This window comes from Ambystoma mexicanum, chromosome 6p (genome assembly GCF_040938575.1).
Source record: "Ambystoma mexicanum isolate Mex_15411 chromosome 6p, UKY_AmexF1_1, whole genome shotgun sequence".
Lineage (NCBI taxonomy): Eukaryota > Metazoa > Chordata > Amphibia > Caudata > Ambystomatidae > Ambystoma > Ambystoma mexicanum.
In genome coordinates this window covers 231,759,288-231,777,719 of record NC_090935.1, presented here as the reverse complement: position 1 = coordinate 231,777,719, position 18,432 = coordinate 231,759,288, and the positions used below count along the sequence as shown (strand labels likewise).

General features: G+C 46.7%; 1 protein-coding gene across 1 annotated transcript in view; it reads left to right on the top strand.

Annotated features, from left to right (window-relative positions):
- Positions 1–18,432, top strand: part of IER3IP1 (immediate early response 3 interacting protein 1) — a 95,733-nt gene that overhangs the window by 51,471 nt on the left and 25,830 nt on the right. Inside the window, exon 2 of the mRNA XM_069626936.1 lies at positions 11,459–11,560. Coding sequence (XP_069483037.1) covers positions 11,459–11,560 — 102 coding nt within the window. The remainder of the gene's footprint in view (positions 1–11,458; positions 11,561–18,432) is intronic.

Below are 18,432 nucleotides of genomic sequence, written 5' to 3'. Positions count from 1 at the left end.
ACAAAGCTTTAGACATTTTACACAGTTGACGAACTCCGCCAAAAGGCTTACCTTCCCACTCGCACTTCATTCCGCAACATCTCTGGGATTATACACTCCGGTGGAGCACTGCGACCTGTGAAGAAAAAAGATAACAGGTTAGCAAAGGCAAGGCACCTTAGCGATGCGTTAAGCGCCAACTCGCCGCGTCTAGGCGCTCCAAAAAACGCGAATACTTACGCCACGAATTGGACGAGAAAAAAGACATTAATTCCAGAAAGGCATGCTAGGACAGCAAAACATCATAGCAATAAGACCTAACTGAAAGACTTGCCTCGGGCCGGCATCAGTGAAGTAACTCGATCGCCATTGCCCGCAAAGCACCACACGCCCCTGCCGAGACAGCAGGACGGAGAACCCGCCAACATCAAGAACAAGGTGAGAGGAAGCCCAGAGGGACAGCAGACATACCGGGTGGTGGGAGGCTGTTAATCCCAGTTACCCGGTCCTAAACATTGTTTACCTGTATTTCTGGCAGGATTCTTTCGCTGATTACTACTGGGCATCGCAGGGAGGGATACCTGGACACAGATTGCTGGGTGGCGCCCCCGTGGAACCAGGTGAGCGTAACATTCAGCCACAGCTGGTCTGGGCTGCCACGCACATGGACCAGTGAAGAAACTAGGTCTACCTAAGGCGCCCCTGCAGTGAGAAGCAGGACGGAGAGCTCACCATCATAAATGGGTGAGACTATATGGGAAGGTGCATGCTCACCACATTCTGGGAAGAAGAGTTTGATGGAAACCACAGCCATAATCACAGCATTCTCGCTGCCTTTCGAATTCTCGCAGGGGAAGTACCAACAACCAGCGCAGTCCACAACACGGGAGCAGGGGAAGAAGCCTGGCCCACGGTAGCCATTTCCAAGGAGGGCTGCAACCGTGCACCAACGTCCCCGCAAAGACCAGGCGAGCGTAACGGCTGCTTCTGTGGGAATGCTACACAAAATTGTCACTGGATTCGTAACAAGAGGAAACTTTGCTTCGACAATGTGGTTAAGAGGGCGCAAGTCCTGTATAAAACGCTATGATGCCCCTCCACACCGTTGTTGCATTTTTGACAGCGTACACAGCTCTATGGCATGGTGATTCCGATACTAGGATGCCCTGCTTCGCTAGTGCTGCAATGGTCTCATAGATGGCCTCGTCTGCCTCCTGGGACAGGCGATCTTGTCTAAGTCTTGGTAAAATGGCTACTGGTTTCGGCTTGATTTTTCACTGCTCGATTGTCTTTCGGAAGCCTCACATCATAGGGACTTGTGGTCCAGAAGATGCTGGGTACCTTTGCCAAGTCTTCCTCTAAAAACGTCGGCAGTACTTTTAGCATCATAGCCATTCTCTGTGGTACTTCTCTGTAATTTATCCTCACCCAATATGTGATGCTCATTTCGAACACAATCTTGTGATCTGGTCTGTATTTGAATCGTTATTCGTCTGGAACCATGGTCAACCTGTATCCTTCTGCCATGGCAATCACTGCCCACCATGGTCGCCCTGTGTCGTCTGTCCCATGCACTGCAATCTAGTCATGGCCCATGTTGGGTAAGAATTAGTGCAGTCGCACTGTGTGTGAATACACAACACTTATCTGATTGGTATTTGGTAACCCACCTTTTTGGTATAGGTCTGTACTACACAAGGTGGTAGTGTGACTGAGCAGCCAAGAGGGGTATGTGAGCTGAAAAGCTGTAGCAATGAAATTCGTCAATCTAACCAATTAACGCACTCAAGGTTTCTGTTATAAATATTTAACGTAAAAATGGAAATATACGTTAATACTGTTCAGGATCCGCACACGTTAGTAGATAATCTTTGGATATGCTTCCTGGACAATTCCTACATCCTGAGGTGACTTCAATCACAAGGACATTAATGGCATTTCTATACATCACACTGGTTTATACTTTGCAGATTCTGAGGTTGCAGAAAGGAAAGGTTTAAGGAAGGAAAAAGGTTAAACCGGTTCTCGGTATGATTGAGGACACTTGCATCTTCCAGTGAAGTCTAGACCAGCCTTTCCCAGCAATAAGTATAAAACAAGTTACCACATATGAGGGACACCAATATCAAAGTAAATGGGCTAGAAGAGTCTGTAGGGAGCCAGGGCAGCCAAAGTCAGTCTATGGAGCTGAGGCACTTCTTAGATCAAAGGCTTGCACAAAGCTGGAGAGTTTGTTAAAATAAAATCACTTGTAGGGTCACACGCTGTCATGTCGGCCTGTTGAAGGAGAGTTGGGCTCAACTCTAAAGGTAAGCCAATGCAATTCCCAACTGAGAAAAGCACAGCCAAAAAGACAGTGAGGTAAATACCCCAATTCTAAACAGTACCTCTGGTTTGAAGAATACTGGTCCAACTGGATTCTGTCCTGTTACAGCGGTGAAGACCCCGTGTTCCTGAGTCTGTCATGAGGGCAAGAGGGAGGACATCTGGAGTGCGCCTGCGGCAGTGGTTTGGAGGTCTTCAGCATCTACAGGCTCCTTTCGGTTCAGCAGCACTTTGCATTTTTTTTCAGCGCTTAGTAAACAGCATCGTCTCGGATACTGGTTGGGCTTCCTTCACTCCTTGGGTCCTGCACTCTGGTGTGGGCACTCGGGCTCTGGTCGTCCTGCTTCTGGCGGGTCCTTAGACTCCTGGAGCTTCTGGACGGATTTCAGACATTGCACTCAACAACGGATTTTTCGACCCCTGGCACTCAGTTCTTGCAGCAGCAAAGAAGTACAGCCAATCATGGAAGATGGTCAGTGGAGTTCATCTCGGGGTTAGTTGGTCCCACTAACCCAAGGGAAGAAGTCGTCCCTTCCAGAGCTTTTCTTGCAGCACAGCAGCAGGGCTTCACTGGACAATTCAAAGGTCTGGGAGGATGCAGCATGCTTCCTTCATGGTTTCTCCCAGTGGTAGACTCTGCCTCCTGCCCCAAAACTCTTGCCTTTTTAAGCAGGTTTCTCCATTCATGTACAGCCTAGGCTGCCAATCACACAGAAGGGTGGCTGTCCTTAAAGGACAACCAGCCAGCCAATCTGGACTGGTTGCATTCAGGCACTCCTAGAGACAAAGGGCCGGGGAGTTTCGGGAACCTTTCACATCCTGCCTTTCCAGGCACACTGTAGCCCGCCAAAATGTAAAACAAGGGGCTAAAACCTGGCTCAACACACAGTAAAACCCAAGAAAGACCTCCCAAACAGAAAATGGCGATTAAAAACCAGGGCACTTTTGACAAAATGGTCACCCATGGGTGCTGTTCTGCAGCTGAGGATTCAGCCTTGGTAAAAAAAGCACAATGGTAGGAAAATTAAACCACTGCCACCAGCATTTTAAAGTAGGGAGGGTAACATACACATGTCACACAAGAATGTAGGATAAGGGGCTACTAGGTAACCTCCCAGGATTCCACATAGGATGGGGTGTGCTGGACCTACAAAGAGAAAAGGCAAGTAAAGTCAATTACACTTTACTATTCTAGTTCACGTAAGAAAAGGTGTTTAAACCTTATGAGAAATCTAAAGGATTTCTATGTAACACTGCACTGAAGGTGCGATTTACACAAAGTAGATGCCTATGGAGTTTCAGACTCCAGAAACAGAGGAAACATAGTCCAAATCCGGTCAAAACATGTGAGGGAGTGAGGGGAAAGTCTCGCTCACTCCAGGGTGAAAATTAGAAAGTCCTAAAGTCCAGCAAAAGAGCTGGGTGTCTCCAAGGTTGAAGGGAATGAGCACAGAAATCAAAATTCCCTAACACCCCACTATTTCTGCCTCTGATTCTAGTGGCACTATCGTCCCTTCCTTCTCATCTAATGGTATTTCTGGCCTGAATAATTGCTCATTTGGAAGTTTCCACATTTTCCCCTGAATTCCTGGGAGCCATGCTATTATTTCAGTCCCATTTTGAAACAGTTGCTCATCTACTGACATCCCTCCCCCCTGTTCCATTAGCCCACAATAGGCTTTAATAATCTCTCACCTTTTTAGGTGTATCCCTAGTGTGGAACACACTATCCCCTCGTCAGTGAATGAAATGGTCATGTTGTGTTTGCTCATGGTATCTCCAGTAGGTTTACGGGTGTCTGTCAAGAATATAGTAGGGGTAAAGCTATGTCGTGCTCCCCTATAGAAAGGCCAATATTGTATGTAAAAAGAACCAATTCCGTCCCCCCGAGAGAACCCTTGAGCATTCATGGCATTGCCTGACATACTATACATACTTCCCTTCCCGGATGCAGGATCTAGTCGCCCCTGTGTTTACAAGAAAGGAAAAAGTTTTGTCCCCTATCGTCACCCATATGCATGGTTCTTCCACAGGGTTGGCTGTAATCGACAGGATGTAGACAGGATGTAACACATCACATCCGTCTGTTGGCTGTCCTATTGAGGGTATAATGACATTGTTTCCCAAGAATGGGTTACCCCCACTACAGTGAACCCCCCCACACCCCAGTTTCCTAACGTGAGTCATTGTCATGGAGTCTGTGCGTGACACTCTCATTGTTGGTTGTGTGCTGTTCTGTATCTGCTGTGCATAATTGCTGCTTGTTACCCGAATACTGCTGCACCTGCATTTGTGGTGGCTTTGTCTTGGGCTGCGGCTATGTGTCCGGTGTCTGTCCTTGTTGCTGCGTCTGGTCCTGGGCATATAACTCATTCTGTTCCCCCCTGGATATGCTGGCTGGTATTGCATCCCCCACATTCTCTTGCATCCCTCCTCTGCTTCTACATACCCTTGTTCTGTCCTATCTGCCCATACAACCAGCATTGGGGCGGTTCTCTCACTTGCCTTTGATACCCTCCAGAAAACTCCTCTGGACCCTGCTGCATTTGTTGCCCATATCCTCGATACCCCTGAAATCCCCCTTGGCTCTGTTGCATTTGCTGCCCATACCAGTGTCCCCTTGGTGCGCATCCCCCACCCCATGAACCCTCCTCCTGCAGGCGGTGGTGCGTACTGCGTCTTTGGCCCCGTTGCGCTCCCGTGCTTGTTGATACCCTTCCATGGCGTATTTAGACTGCTTCTTCTGCGCTAACTTCGCCTCTTGCTTTCGTTCCTCACGCTTTTTCCTCCTGTTCTCTTGCATTAACCTGCAGTAATGTACTATTGTGAGTTGTATTTCTGACCATGGTTTTGCTTCCATTCCCACCAACTTATTTAGTTGCCTTTGCACCTGTTCTGGTAACCCCTGGCATAGTATATGATAGAATAATGCCACTGTTTTATCCCACGGTTCCCGCGTTTCAAGGCGCCATAATTCTTGAATAGCCTGAATATATTGGAAGGGGTCTTAGTCTTCCCCTGTTTGACGTGTCTGGGTACTGCGTCCGCAGAGCTTGCCATACGGCTGCTCGGCAGTTAGCGAATGGTGAACCATTGTGCGCTGTGTTCTCTGTTACTCCTGAGTACCCCACCCTTTTCCCTATGTCATCGGCAGCCTCTCAGAGGACCACCACTAATAAACCTTTTATGTCCCCTACTGCTAAATTCTGTCCTGCTGTCATCCTTTCAATCTCGCATATCCGTTTACCATCACCCGCGGTCAATGTGGGTAGCCTGCACCAGTTTTCCTTGTCTATATGCTTCCATGTTATGTACTGAGGTCACCCTCCCCCACTCCCTTTTCCAGTAAGGGCACCTGTGTGAACCAAATCTCCCAGTCCAATCCCCTTGTCCACTTAATCTCTGTGTCTGGTGGCTGTGAACGCCTTTCCATTCCCCCCCCACACTACCTCCTTCATGCTGGAAGGTTCCCATGCCTCTACTTCCATTATTATTCAAACACAAAAATACTTTAATCTTGTTTTTTCTCAACTTCACAAATACCAGTTCTTGTCAATTATCACAAACCTCCTTGGCTCCCAACCAACCTTTTGAGGCGTGCTGCACCGCCCTTCTACAACTCTCTGCTTCCTCAGGCACACCAGCCAATCTTGCGCATGCGCATTCCGCGGATTGCCTCTGATGCTTATTTTGTAAATTGTGAACCCCTACTTCTATACCCCCTTGTGCTCTCCTAGTCCTATGCACAGGCCTTATGGGTGACGTCACTGCTTCATTACATAAGGGAATGATGGAAATCACTGGCAAAGCTCGCATGCTATTGTTCCATCACACAGACATTTTCACGAACCCGACATATACCCACTGCTGTCTTCGTGCCTCCTAACCGGGGATACCAATATTTCTTGTGCTCAGGCTGTACCTACAGCGTCTCCTTGTAGATAAAACACCTCCGCTAGATGAGACTTAACCAGAAGAACACCTTTCACAATTTAAGCTAGCTCCATTTGCTAAGCCCTATACACAGGGATGCCATCATCCATGACCCGAGCAATTCACAGGAAATCTAATATTTACATAATGCTTGTCATCCATACCCTTCAATGGTCTAGGTTATTCGCCTGAACCTTTTACGTAAAGACGGAATGCTCCCTAACCACAGAAATTACATCTACCCCCGCTCCTTTCACTACTATTCTTCACAGTACTCAATACTACTAAACGATACTCCACGTTAGTTCAAAGATACTGAACACCAATAGTCACCAGCCCATACCCAACATTTCTTCACCACACCCCTTAGTTGCTGTGTGGCTGAGTCAATACTTGCACTCTATGATCCACTGACGCAGTTTGGCTACCGGCTCCCCCCAAAGCTGCTGCATCACCCCTCTGGTCTACTGGGCTCCTCATGGACCACGGCCAGGATATTCTCCAAACTGGCTACGGATGGCCTCTGCACGTGGGTGCTCCTCCCGTAGAACTCACTCTGCGAGTTTCGCAGGCCTCCAGGCTCTGCGATGGAAGAGGCGGAACCATTCCTATGCTACCAACTGATTGGCTAGGGTATACCAGAGGGACTGGGGTTCACACTACGAGCTTACTGTTCGCTCACCAAGGGCCCAACAAACCCTTCCCCTAGTACACAGAGTGAGGACTCGGCCAAGGGCAAGTTAGAAATGTTTATTACACAAATAGACTGAGATCATACAGGACATTGAGAATCTCCCAAAATCACAGCTCCTGCGCCCGTGCTGGGCAATTTTGTTCATTTACTGCATCACAACATGGGGCTCTTGCCCAAAAACCTACGAGGGTACATGATTGTATAGTTGGGGTGGTAGTGCCTATACACGGCACCTATAGAGGTTACTCTATTGGCCTTTGTATGTCAGGTGGCTTGCCTGACCCTTCCCCATCCCTTACATTGTTGCAGGATTACCATCGACCCTTGTCCTCTGCCATCCACCCCTGGATTTGTGTTCCCTGACTGGCTGGAGCTGATCTACCTGTTCTCAGCACACCGTCTCGAGGTGATGAGAAACACTGTTCCCAGTGCAACTGTTAGTATTACCACTTTGCCTTTCAGAGTGCCCGCTGGGTTGCCACGTTGTTAAAGAATCCATGTATCACTTCTGTTTCTGGGAACTGCTAATCCACCGCGGGTGAATGACCATTTGTCTGGCTCGGCCGAACCACATGGTTGAGGACCATGAAATGGAGCTCTCTGGTCTGCATGTTTGTGAGGATTTATGCTAGTATTTTGCAGGATGCTCCTTGTCTCCGAGGCCCAGGAATGGCCTGTTCATCGCTGACCTTGGTTGCGAGCCCTGGTATGCTGCTTCGTGCAGCCTAATTCTGCTTTTCTTCGCCTCTCCTCCCAGGGCCTGTGGCCTCAAGTAACCTCACTAGTTACACTATGATTTCTATATATCTATACCATGCTTTTTTTATATGTTAGTAGTATTTGGCTCTTCAAGGCTCCTTATATGACCCTGTAGTTCATATGGTTAATTGCAATAAACGCCTGCAAGCTTGCTCTGCAACTCTTCCCTGTCTTGCTTTCTGTGTTTTGTAAATGAGAAAAAAAAATGAAGGCTTTCGACAGTATGCATATGTATCTGTCCTCGATCTACAGAACTGTGTAAGCATGTCCTTCGTGTGTGTCAGTGTAACTTCATGCATGGACGAGTTTGCTTCATGACTAACGTTGCTATGTCACGGGGTTACTAATGCCATCAGCACAATGGATGTTCGCTATTCAGTCAATCTGATCCATTGAGCTGTTTTGATCAATGATCAGTGTTGCACCTGTATCCATAAAGACGTTGACTGGATAAGGTTTGAATGGTTGCCTTGGTGAATATTTGTTTGCATATGTAGATGTCACTGGCCCTGCTGGGGGCTGTCCAAACAGTGAGTTGCATCTTGCTTTCTTGACTCTTTGGGCTGTCATGTTCATGGGGGTGAGGAGGGGAATTCCAGGGACCCTTTCATCACCCCAGTTGCAGCATGGTGTTGAGCTGGATAGATCGATTATTGCAATTCACTCTTATCTGGCTCAACCCCAATACCTTGTTCATCCTCTGCAACTTTTTCTGATCGTTGGGGCTAGGTGGTTACTGGCTCTCCCTACGGATCTTACATCTCACCAGTGCTGCAGAATATGCATTGGCTTCCAGTTGAGAAGCTGGTCCCCTTTAACTCATGTACTCTATGTATTGTGCACAAGGCCTTTGATGGGCAAGGTGCGCAATACCTTTACTTTCAGATGTACATTCCGGGTCCACATATCTGTTCCCAAGATAGATGTTTAATTTAGAACCCACATTATAGACTGTCTAGAACTGGTGACCAAGCTTTCTCGGTTGCTGCTGGAATTCAATCCCACAATTTCTTTGGGAGACTGCGTATCATCGAGCATTTAGACATACTCTAAAAGCCTTTTTGTTTTAGTTGCTGTCTGTGCGTGTTGGATATCTAGCGCCAAGATACCTTTTGGAAGTGTGCTTTCAAAATCAGCCAACATAACACAATTCTCTGATGGACACCCGTATGCTGTTCTGAATTGTTGACCCAGCGTCTGCAAGAGTTTCGCCTCAGACTTGTTCACATCACAGCAGCATTTTGTTACTCAGTTACAGGACCAAAGCATGCTTATTAAACCAGCACCCCCTTGCCGCACGCCATCATTTGTCATCTTTCAGACCCATGCTGTGTAGGACTACAACCTATATTTACAGTAGAAAATATGTTTGTGTATGTACAGAAGTATTTGGTCCATGCTGAATTTAAAACCTCCACTCAACAAATCTTCCACACGTCCATTCGTAACTCATCCCTCCAGGCTCAAAGCAATTTGTCCATTTTCTCCTTCTACCATGTCCATTTCTCCCTTTTTAACATGCTCAAGTTATCTCTATAATGTAACACCCTAATGGGAAGTCCTAGATGATGATGATGATGATGATGCTGAGCTGGTTGCTGGTTACTTCAACTGTGATATAGACCAGCAAAATAGATTTATTTTCACTATCTACTCATAGGACCCTTTATTCAGGATGACGCTATAAGCCCTGTGCGCCCAGCTTCAAAATACATGTTCTGTAATATCTCCTTAATACTCTCATAGCTGTCCTGGCTCAGTTCTGTTTTTATGCCAATATGTGTTTGTTTGTGTAGCTTAACCATCGTGAAACTTTTTTTCACAGTAGCAATCCTGCCATATATTATTCATTGGCAACATGAAAATACATTTTCCATGGTCATGCTGGCATATTTTGTTGGAACACTTTCTATGGCAACAGCAGGCATGAATAGCACATGTGCACTGTTTGTGACCTGTACAGCTTTTATTGTTTTAGCATGTTTTGACCTCGGTTGTGAAATTCTCGATTCCAACCACTGTGGCGTAGTAGTGTGTGGAGGCGGACAACAAGATGGCATTTTGTCTAAAGACTCTATTAGCAAAAGGACAAATAACCTATCTTTCCCAATTTTTTTATAAGGTTATCCGTACCTAAACTAATGATGGCTATGGTGCTCGTCGTCTGGCTGCATGTCAAAACCAAAACACTGTCCTCTGTCCAAACTACTCTATCCTCCCAACTAGTAGACCAACAAAAAGGATTCAATAAACTTACTCCCTTTTCCTGGTGTAATAATTCAGTCTTTTTCCATAGGGTGTATTGCAACCAATATGACCAGGAGAAAGACTCCCTTCTCCTGGTCTGTTTAGAGGAATCTTAAAAGCTGTTCCTAAAAAGTCATCTCCTCACAAGGGGTAGGAATCTGCCTCAATCTTCTTATGCTCCTAAATACTGTCCGGGCTCCTTGGGTCCTGTGGCTGCTCTTGATCGTTGGGGAGTTTGCTTCTAGACAGTCGTTGATTTTAAAGCTCTCAGGCTTATTGAGTTCACCACTGTGACAAGGGAGTTCACACACAATACACTCTTGGCTTTGGCTGCTTTTTAGATCACACTTGTAACCAGGGATATTCCTCCTGTGACTTCCTTGGTTTGCTGGGTGTCACTATTGTGACCAGGGAGATTACTCCCAACTAAGACTTTCTTGGTTCTCTGGATATCACTACTGCGATGAGTGAGTTTTCTCCCGTGGAATGCTCGACTCTTGTACCTCCCTAGGCTTGCCAGCAACTCTTGATAGGGGAGTGTGGCTGGTTCTTCCCTGGGTCTCTGGTCAGAGTTGCTTCTGCATGCTTTTCTGCTGCTCTTCAGTCTATGCGCCTCCTCAGAGTGATTTCCACAGTGTTCTCTAAGATGTTAATGGACCACCAAGTCCACCTCCTGCCACCACCGGATTCTTGCTGCTACAGTAGCGAGTCGTTCTTCCACCGGCTTGTGTAGCCCCTCCTGCTTCTTGCCCGAAGACACTGTCTGTCAGGATTTCAGATGCCCTGGGATTGAACATCCAGGTTGCGCAGTATGGATGTTAGCTTCCTTCATGGCTGCTGCTTCCCCACAACACTAGTCCTTCCTTAGTATTTACCTTGAATAGCTGGGCCTGCCCCACCATGACGTCAACTTAGTTCTCTGTTGCAATCGTAATGCCTCCTTGGGGCCACCATCACAGTCTCTTGGTAATGCAGTCTGTGGTTACTCTGCATGTTTAATTGACTCTTCTTCTTCTCCGTCAAAGCACATCTTAGATGTGAGACTTTACAACAGAAAATAGTACCACTATCTGTTCTGATGTTAAATGTGGCTTTCGCCAGTGTCATGGCTTCTGAGGAAAATAGGGAGGTCTGTCACGGGGCTGGAGTCTTATCCACAGGAGAGGAGTCTCTCCCTGGGAGGTCCCACATTCCACCACCCCATGGAAGATAGCAGCCTAGCCTCACGGGGAAGCCCCAGGACGTGACAAGATCCCGTGAATCGTCGCACCACATAATGGAGTCCTATCCCTGCACCACACCATAACTACCTTAAATGGATATGCTTAAGTGACAACTTGGAGAAAGATTATACCCTTTCTCAAAAAACATATCGCCTGTCACCACTGACTGTATGGATACATGTTTTGTGTAACCTAGTGTACCCAACACAAGATTACTTTAAGTATTCAGTTATATACAAATTGTGATACGAACTTGTATATTTACTTTGTTCGATTCTTTCCTCTGTGTATCTTTCAGTTGGCTGGGGAGCAGACCATGGCATCGGAGGATTTGGAGATGAACCTGGTGTAAAATCACAGCTAATGAACCTTATTCGATCAGTGAGAACAGTAATGAGAGGTATGAAAGGATTGCATAGGTTATTTTTTTTTTGTACTTCTCAGTATGCTCTTAATATGAAAGAATGTTTAGAAAATAGCGGCCTTTTATTTTAATTTATGTCTCCTCTTTTAAGTTGAGGGCTGTGTCCCCATATCAGAGGTGACCTTTCTTTTTACATTGTCTGCCTGTTCAATAACTATTTTCTGAAGTCTGGTACTTTACCTCAGTCTTTACATGGAGGGAGAATTTGTAGGTGCATCAATGGGCATTGAACCAGTACAGATTATTGTTGGGGAGGTTGTTCCACGCCCCCCTGGTAACTGTTTTGAAGAGACCTAGCCTGAGTGGAGAACGGGGTGTCCACAAAAAGACAAAAACTCTCAATCGATGACATAGCACAGCAGTCTGGCTTCACTCTTGAGATTGGATGGATTAGTACGATATTAATGAGTCCCAGACTAAATAACCCAACAAAATAACAAAAAACAAACATTTAAACATTTATTCACTTTCAGTAGTGCATTAGTATTAAAAACAGGCATTTAGGAAGATACACCTAATGCAGTGGTGTATTAGAAAAACACAGTAAAGGGATGCAGCATTGATCTATTTTACTACATAACATAAAGGTGACTCACCTAATTTGTGAGTACGAGGGCTGTACAGTTTGAAAATGAAGCCGAGGATGGCGTTCAGGAATCGGCCCAGGGGCAAACCCGATGGACAGAAAAAATCCGAAATACAGTACTGAGCCTCAACAAGTCCCAAGTGAACTACAGGAACCGGTAGAAACAATGACGTTACTTTAACACTATTACTTCTACAGTACAGAGTGAACTCCAGTAATTTACTATAGTATGCAGTGAAAAAGCGTTAGTTAAAGCACCGTTAAGGTGAAACAATATGATGCAACGAAACCCTGGAAATTTGGTGTCAAAGGTTTTGTTGATGTGACATTAAGGTGCTGATTTAACACTACAAAATCCCTGAAATTTGGTAGGTGATGAAAGCCACGCCACCATAACCATATGATACCCCTAAGCACACTGATGACATCACTGATCAAATATGACTTCAGTTATGGCATGAGTGACATCACTGGTACAGCAGATCGTGTGTGCAAGAGATACATTGGTTGGTGTGCATTTAAAAATACTGTTGATGTGATCTGGCGAAGTATCCAGGTAGGTTTCATGCACATGTACAGTTCCAAGTAAGTCGCACATGTGCATTGACAGTTTGTGACTTTGATATTGTTTTTTAATAATGTATTGTGAAAGAAAAGTTCAATGGACTAAAATGAAATATAAAATATGTGACATTGCACTGTTGCTGTCGCCATGCGACTTTCACTCATGCACACTGGCGTTTACATGTACATTCTCCTACCAAGCACTGAATGTAGACCAATGTATGTCAGCACTCGACAATACTTCCGACATGACAGCCCTTCCACTTAACCGTACTCCCTAGTCACTTAGGACATGTCAGATGCCATCTGCGATGACCTCATATGAGAAATCTGGCTGAACGGCACCTGCGACTTCCTCGATCTCACCAGCCATGGAGAAACATTTTTGATTGCATCTGTGCTGTTTATTTTCAACCTTGTTTGTTTATTGTCATTTATCATAACATTACATAGTGAAATATGTTAAGTCAGGCTCATTATCAGATGCAAAATCTTTGGTGTTATATAATAGGTGACAAGGACAGAAGAAAAAAGAGAAGAACATTTTCAAACATAAACATAAGAACTTTTACTGTCTCCTTATCTAGTCTTCATTCAGTTTTTGGGTCCTCAGCAGGGCGTGATGCACGGAAGGGGGGGGGGATTCCTGAGTTCAGCAGTTTCATTAATTGTTTGGGGGTTTCCCTTATGGGTTTCTATGTTCATGTGGTTCTGCCTAGTCCAGGCCATGTTTTCTCATGGGGGGGTTTAACATCTGAGGGGTAGATTATAGTTCTGATTATCTCCCTCCATGCTTCCAGGGTTGTGCTTGATTTGTCGGTTGACCTGGCGACGCTATCTTCCCATGCTCTTGTTTCTGCGTTGACCCATCTTATAAGTTCATTGTGTCAAGCGTTATGACTGGGCCCCGCTGGCTTTTTCCAGGACATGGCGATATGTCTTTTAGCCACTATGCACAGTAAGTCCATTAGTTTCACCCAGTGTTTAAGTTTGGCCGGTCTGGGATATGTTCCCAAGAGGCATTCCTCGGGGGACCTTCTGTAAGTGGAGGTGCCCGCTCTCGTATGTCTGCTTGACTTTTGCCCATAGGGATTGTACTGTGTTGCATTCCCAGAACATGTGTATGAGATCTGCCTTGTCCTCTTTGCACCATGGGCAGTTAGGGCTCGCCTGCTTGTTGAATGTCATTAGCCTGTGTGGAGTGAGGTATGTCCGGAGCAGGACATTTAGTTGTATAAAGCAGAATCTGTGGTTTCTAGACACGCCCTGTTCCATTCTCCCTCTGACTTTTCTCGCCCAGTGTCCGTCTCCCACTTGCTTTTGAGTGTCTCATTGAGCTGGCTGTATATTTGGGAGACCAATTTCTGTCCCTCGCCTAAGTTGTATAGTAGAGTTGTGAGAGGTTCCGCCTCAGGCTCTTCTGGCCAGGTGTCCCATTTATGTCATGCTATTTTGCGTATCCGTCGATAAAATATTGACCAGTGGGTATCCCATCTGTGCTCTGCAATGAACCAAACTCCCTGAAGGAGCACTCTTCGTATAGGTCTCCCCATGTGTAAACCCCTTTCTTTCCCAGACCCTAAGGTGTAGCAAGTCCGAGTCCGTTTTACACAGGCCCCAGACCAATGGTATTTCTGGGGAGTACAAGTGTGTTTGGTGTCTTAGTGACTCACTCTTTGCCAAATTTGTTTTCTCAGGGTGGCTATGAAGGGTGTGTTTCTCAGTAGGTGGCAGCAAAATAAGCTCCTTTAGCTGCAGTGGGAAGATCAGGGACTGTAGCAGGGGCGTCTCAGATGTGGTCTCGTCGGCTAACCATTTAGATTCAAAGCTGAGTTGGGCTGCCAGATATTTCTCGAAGTTCGGGAGTTGGATTCCACCTTGGGCATAGTGTAAGACCAATGTGGAGTGTGCTATTTTATGCCTGCCTCGTCCCCAGATGAATTCTCAGACTATCGACTCTAGTAGGCGGAAGAACTGGTTCCTGATGTAATATTGTACGTTTTGGAATCTATACAGGAGCCTAGGGAGGACGATCATTTTAGTTATCGAAATTCTGCCTATTGCTGACAGTGGGAGTTTTGCTCAGAAGGTCATTGATCTGTGCAGTGTGGGTATTACTGATTCTGTGTTATGTTCGTGCATCAGTTGCGGGGTGTGCATGATCTGGATACCTAAGTAGCGAAACTTGGTAGTCTGCCACTGTATCCCTAGCGTTGGGAGCTCCTTTGCACCCCTGTCTTTAAGGCCTACTAGCGGGAATAGGCAGGATTTTGCCCTACTAAATTGTATGCCTGAGACTTTAGAAAAATTGTCGAACTTCTAGTATGGTTGGGACATGAAGGTGTGGGTCTCTGACATACAGCAGGACATCATCCGCATAGAGTGAAATGATGATATCTATCCCTCCCAGCCTTATTCCGGCATCAAAAAATTGCTTTCGAAAATAAATGGCGATGGGTTCTAGGCCTAGTATGTAAAGCGTCGGAGATGACGAGCAGCCTTCCCGGGTGCCTCTGCATATGTCCCAAGCTTCTGAACTGTGTCTCCCAGTTTTAACTCGTGCCCTTGGCTTGGTGTAGAGTATTCAAACCCACCTGATGAATCTTGGGCCAAAACCAAATTCCTTCAAGACTGCTAGCAGCCACTCTCAAAATATAGAATCGAACGCCTTAATGGCATCGAGTGATAGTAGGGCGTAGGGTTCGGTGCTAGCGTCTGTTTGCTTAATAATGTGTTGAAGTCTGCGTAAGTTCGTCGTGTTCCGGCCTGGGACAAACCCACATTGATCCACATGCACAATATAACCTATCAGCCTGGACAGCCTCTGAGCTAGGATCGTAGTTGGCAGTTTGACATCGTAATTAAGCATAGCTAGCGGGCGATATGAGTCGCAGTGTTCAGCCGGCTTATTTGGTTTAAGAACTGAGATCACTAGGGTTTCCCTCATGCTATCAGGTAGGATACCTCGTTTGTATGTTTGCCGGAAGACCTCATGTAAGAGTTGTATCAGGGTGGAGCCATAGGTTTTGTAAAATTCCGGGGGTAACCCGTTGCTCCCAGGGGCTTTGCACGTAGTTTGCGTCTTAATCGCTTCAGCAACGTCTTCTGTTGTAATGTCTGCCTCTAGGGCTTCTGTCTGTGCTGAAGAAAGCCTGGGCAACCCTTTCTCTTCTAGGGTGTCCGAAATCTGGTCTGCAGGTACTTCAGTTTCATGAGCGTATAAGTGTGTGTAGTAGTGCTTAAAGGTGTCATTTATGTCTTGCTGGGTCTGGTGTGTATTACCTTGCGCGTCTTGTATCATGGTGATGGTATGCCTGGGATGTTCCTTTCTGCAGAGCCAGGCTAAGAGCCTACTGGGTCTGTCTGCCTCTGTGTGCCGTGTGCCCTGTTCGTTCTGGTAACGTAATCGAACTTAGCAAGTCCATTCCAGGTGTTTGAGCATTTGTCTCGGAGTGTCCTAAGCCTGTCTTCATGTCGCTGTGGGTCTGTGGGATCGGTACTAAGCCTCTCAATCTCCGCTTCCCCTTGAGCTAGTTCATCACAGAGCAGTCTCCTGATGCCACCTGCTTTTGCCATAATCGCACCCCTGGTCACTATTTTTGGGGCCTCCCATACTGTGCTCACATGGTCTACGCTCCCCTTATTCAGTTCTATGTAGTCATCTATTGAGTCCTGCAATTCATCCCTGAATGCTTGGTCCTTCAGGGCCTCTATCGGCATGCGCCACATGGGGATGGGGATGGGGATGGGGGGCGGGGGGTCTGGGGCCGGTGTGGTTCCATTCTATCAGCAAGGGGGAGTGATCCGAGATCGTTCTCCCCAGGTACTCTGCACCTTTCATCTGGGGTAGATGTTTCTAGCCTTGTATGGAGGCCATGTGGGGATGAGAAGTACGACTAATTTCGGGTCTGGGGGTGAGCTCCCTCCATATATCGGCCAAGTCTAACCTGTTTGCGTGTTTAGCGCAGTTGTGTTGTGATGGTGGGTGGTGGTAATGATCTATCTAGTGTTGGGTCACGCACGCAGTTGAAATCCCCGCCCCAGAAGAACAGACTATTTCTATGTTGTGTGATTTTTAGTGTACATCGAGGCCAAGTGGGCCGAGATGTTGTTGGGTAAGTAAGAGTTCACTATGCATAGCTCTTGTTGCTCGATATGTCCCCATAGTATCACATATCTGCCCTCCGGATCATTTACGAATTTAGATGGTCGGAAAGGGAGTTGGGTGTGAATCCAGGTATATACCCCTCTAGCATACTTTGAATAGGCTGTTCCAAATCCCTGCCCGTACCAGTGCTCCTGGAGTTTGGCTATGGATTCTGCAGTGCAGTGTGTTTCTTGTAAAGGCGCTATTCCCACCTTTTTCCTGTGCAAGTATGACTTGATTCTGTTCCTTCGGAGAGAAGTTCCAAGGCCCCTCAAGTTCCATGTCATTATTTTTATTTTCCCCGCCATGGTAATATAGGGTGGGTGTTGCTGGTTTTCCCGGAGGGAGAGTGCCCATAGTGTATCCCCCACCCGCCCTCGCCCCTGCTTTCATCTCGATGTATTCTGGAGACTTACCAACTTTTGTAACTTTCATTCGGGTGAATGAATAAACGGAAACGTTTAACTGTAAACTGCCCCCAGCAGTTGCTTCCAACTTGCAGCGCTCGGGGGGGTGGGGGGGAGCTCCCCTTCTGGGCCACTCCAGGCCTTTCGGCACAGGTAGTGTGTAGGCATTTGACCTGCACTTTCCTCGCGGGGGTGGGTCAGCGATGTATTTGCTCGTGGTTCTTTGTGATCCTGGCCGATGTTGCAGTTATCTTGACACGGTCCCTTGCGCTATTTTATTAACCATCTTATCTCCAGCGTGGGATCTTCCATTGGTGTTCATGTTCAAGGCGCCTGTTTCTCTTTTATCTGCTTTTCTGTGGTTCCTCTCCGTTCTCTGCTAAATTATTGTGCTCAAGCCACATGTTTGCTGCAGCAGGGGTCTCTAGAAAGATTGCCTTTCCTTTATACAAAACTTTGAGGCGAGATGGGTAGAGCAGCATATATTTGAGGTTAAGTGTTCGCAGCCTGGCTTTCACCGGTATGAAGGAATTCCTGGCTCGTTGGAACTCAGGGGTGTAGCCGGGGTATATGACTAATCTGGAGTCTTGTCTTCTAATCTCCTCGCCTTCTCTGGAATGTCGCAGTATCACTTCTCTGTCGCGGAAATTTAGTATTTTTGCTATTATCGGATGTGGGTGTGAGCCTGACGGGGGGCGCTTTTGGAGAGACCTGTGGGCGTGTTCCACTGAAAACCCTTGCAAATGTTTTCCCGCCCCTATTTCTTGTAGGAGCAGTGTCTCAACAAAGTCTGTCGGGTCTGGGCCTTCCATGTCTTCAGGGACCCCCAAAATCCTAATGTTGCGCCGTGCGCGCCCCTCCGCATCCTCAGATCTTGCCTCAAGTCTCGCTACTTTCTACTCCAAGTCCAGTACCTTTTGCTTTCAATTCTGAAGTCTTTACGACATTGTCCTGGAGAGTAGCTTTGTTTGTATTTACTCTGTAAGGTTCCGAGCATCTTGGCGCATGAGCTGCATGTCTGCCCACATTTCTTCTATCTTGGTTTCAACAGAGGTGCGCAGTGCTGCAATAGCTTGGAGGACTGGTGTGTCTTTGGGGTCAGTTTCCAATTACGGTGGCACTGCATTGGCTGTGGGGTCTTGCT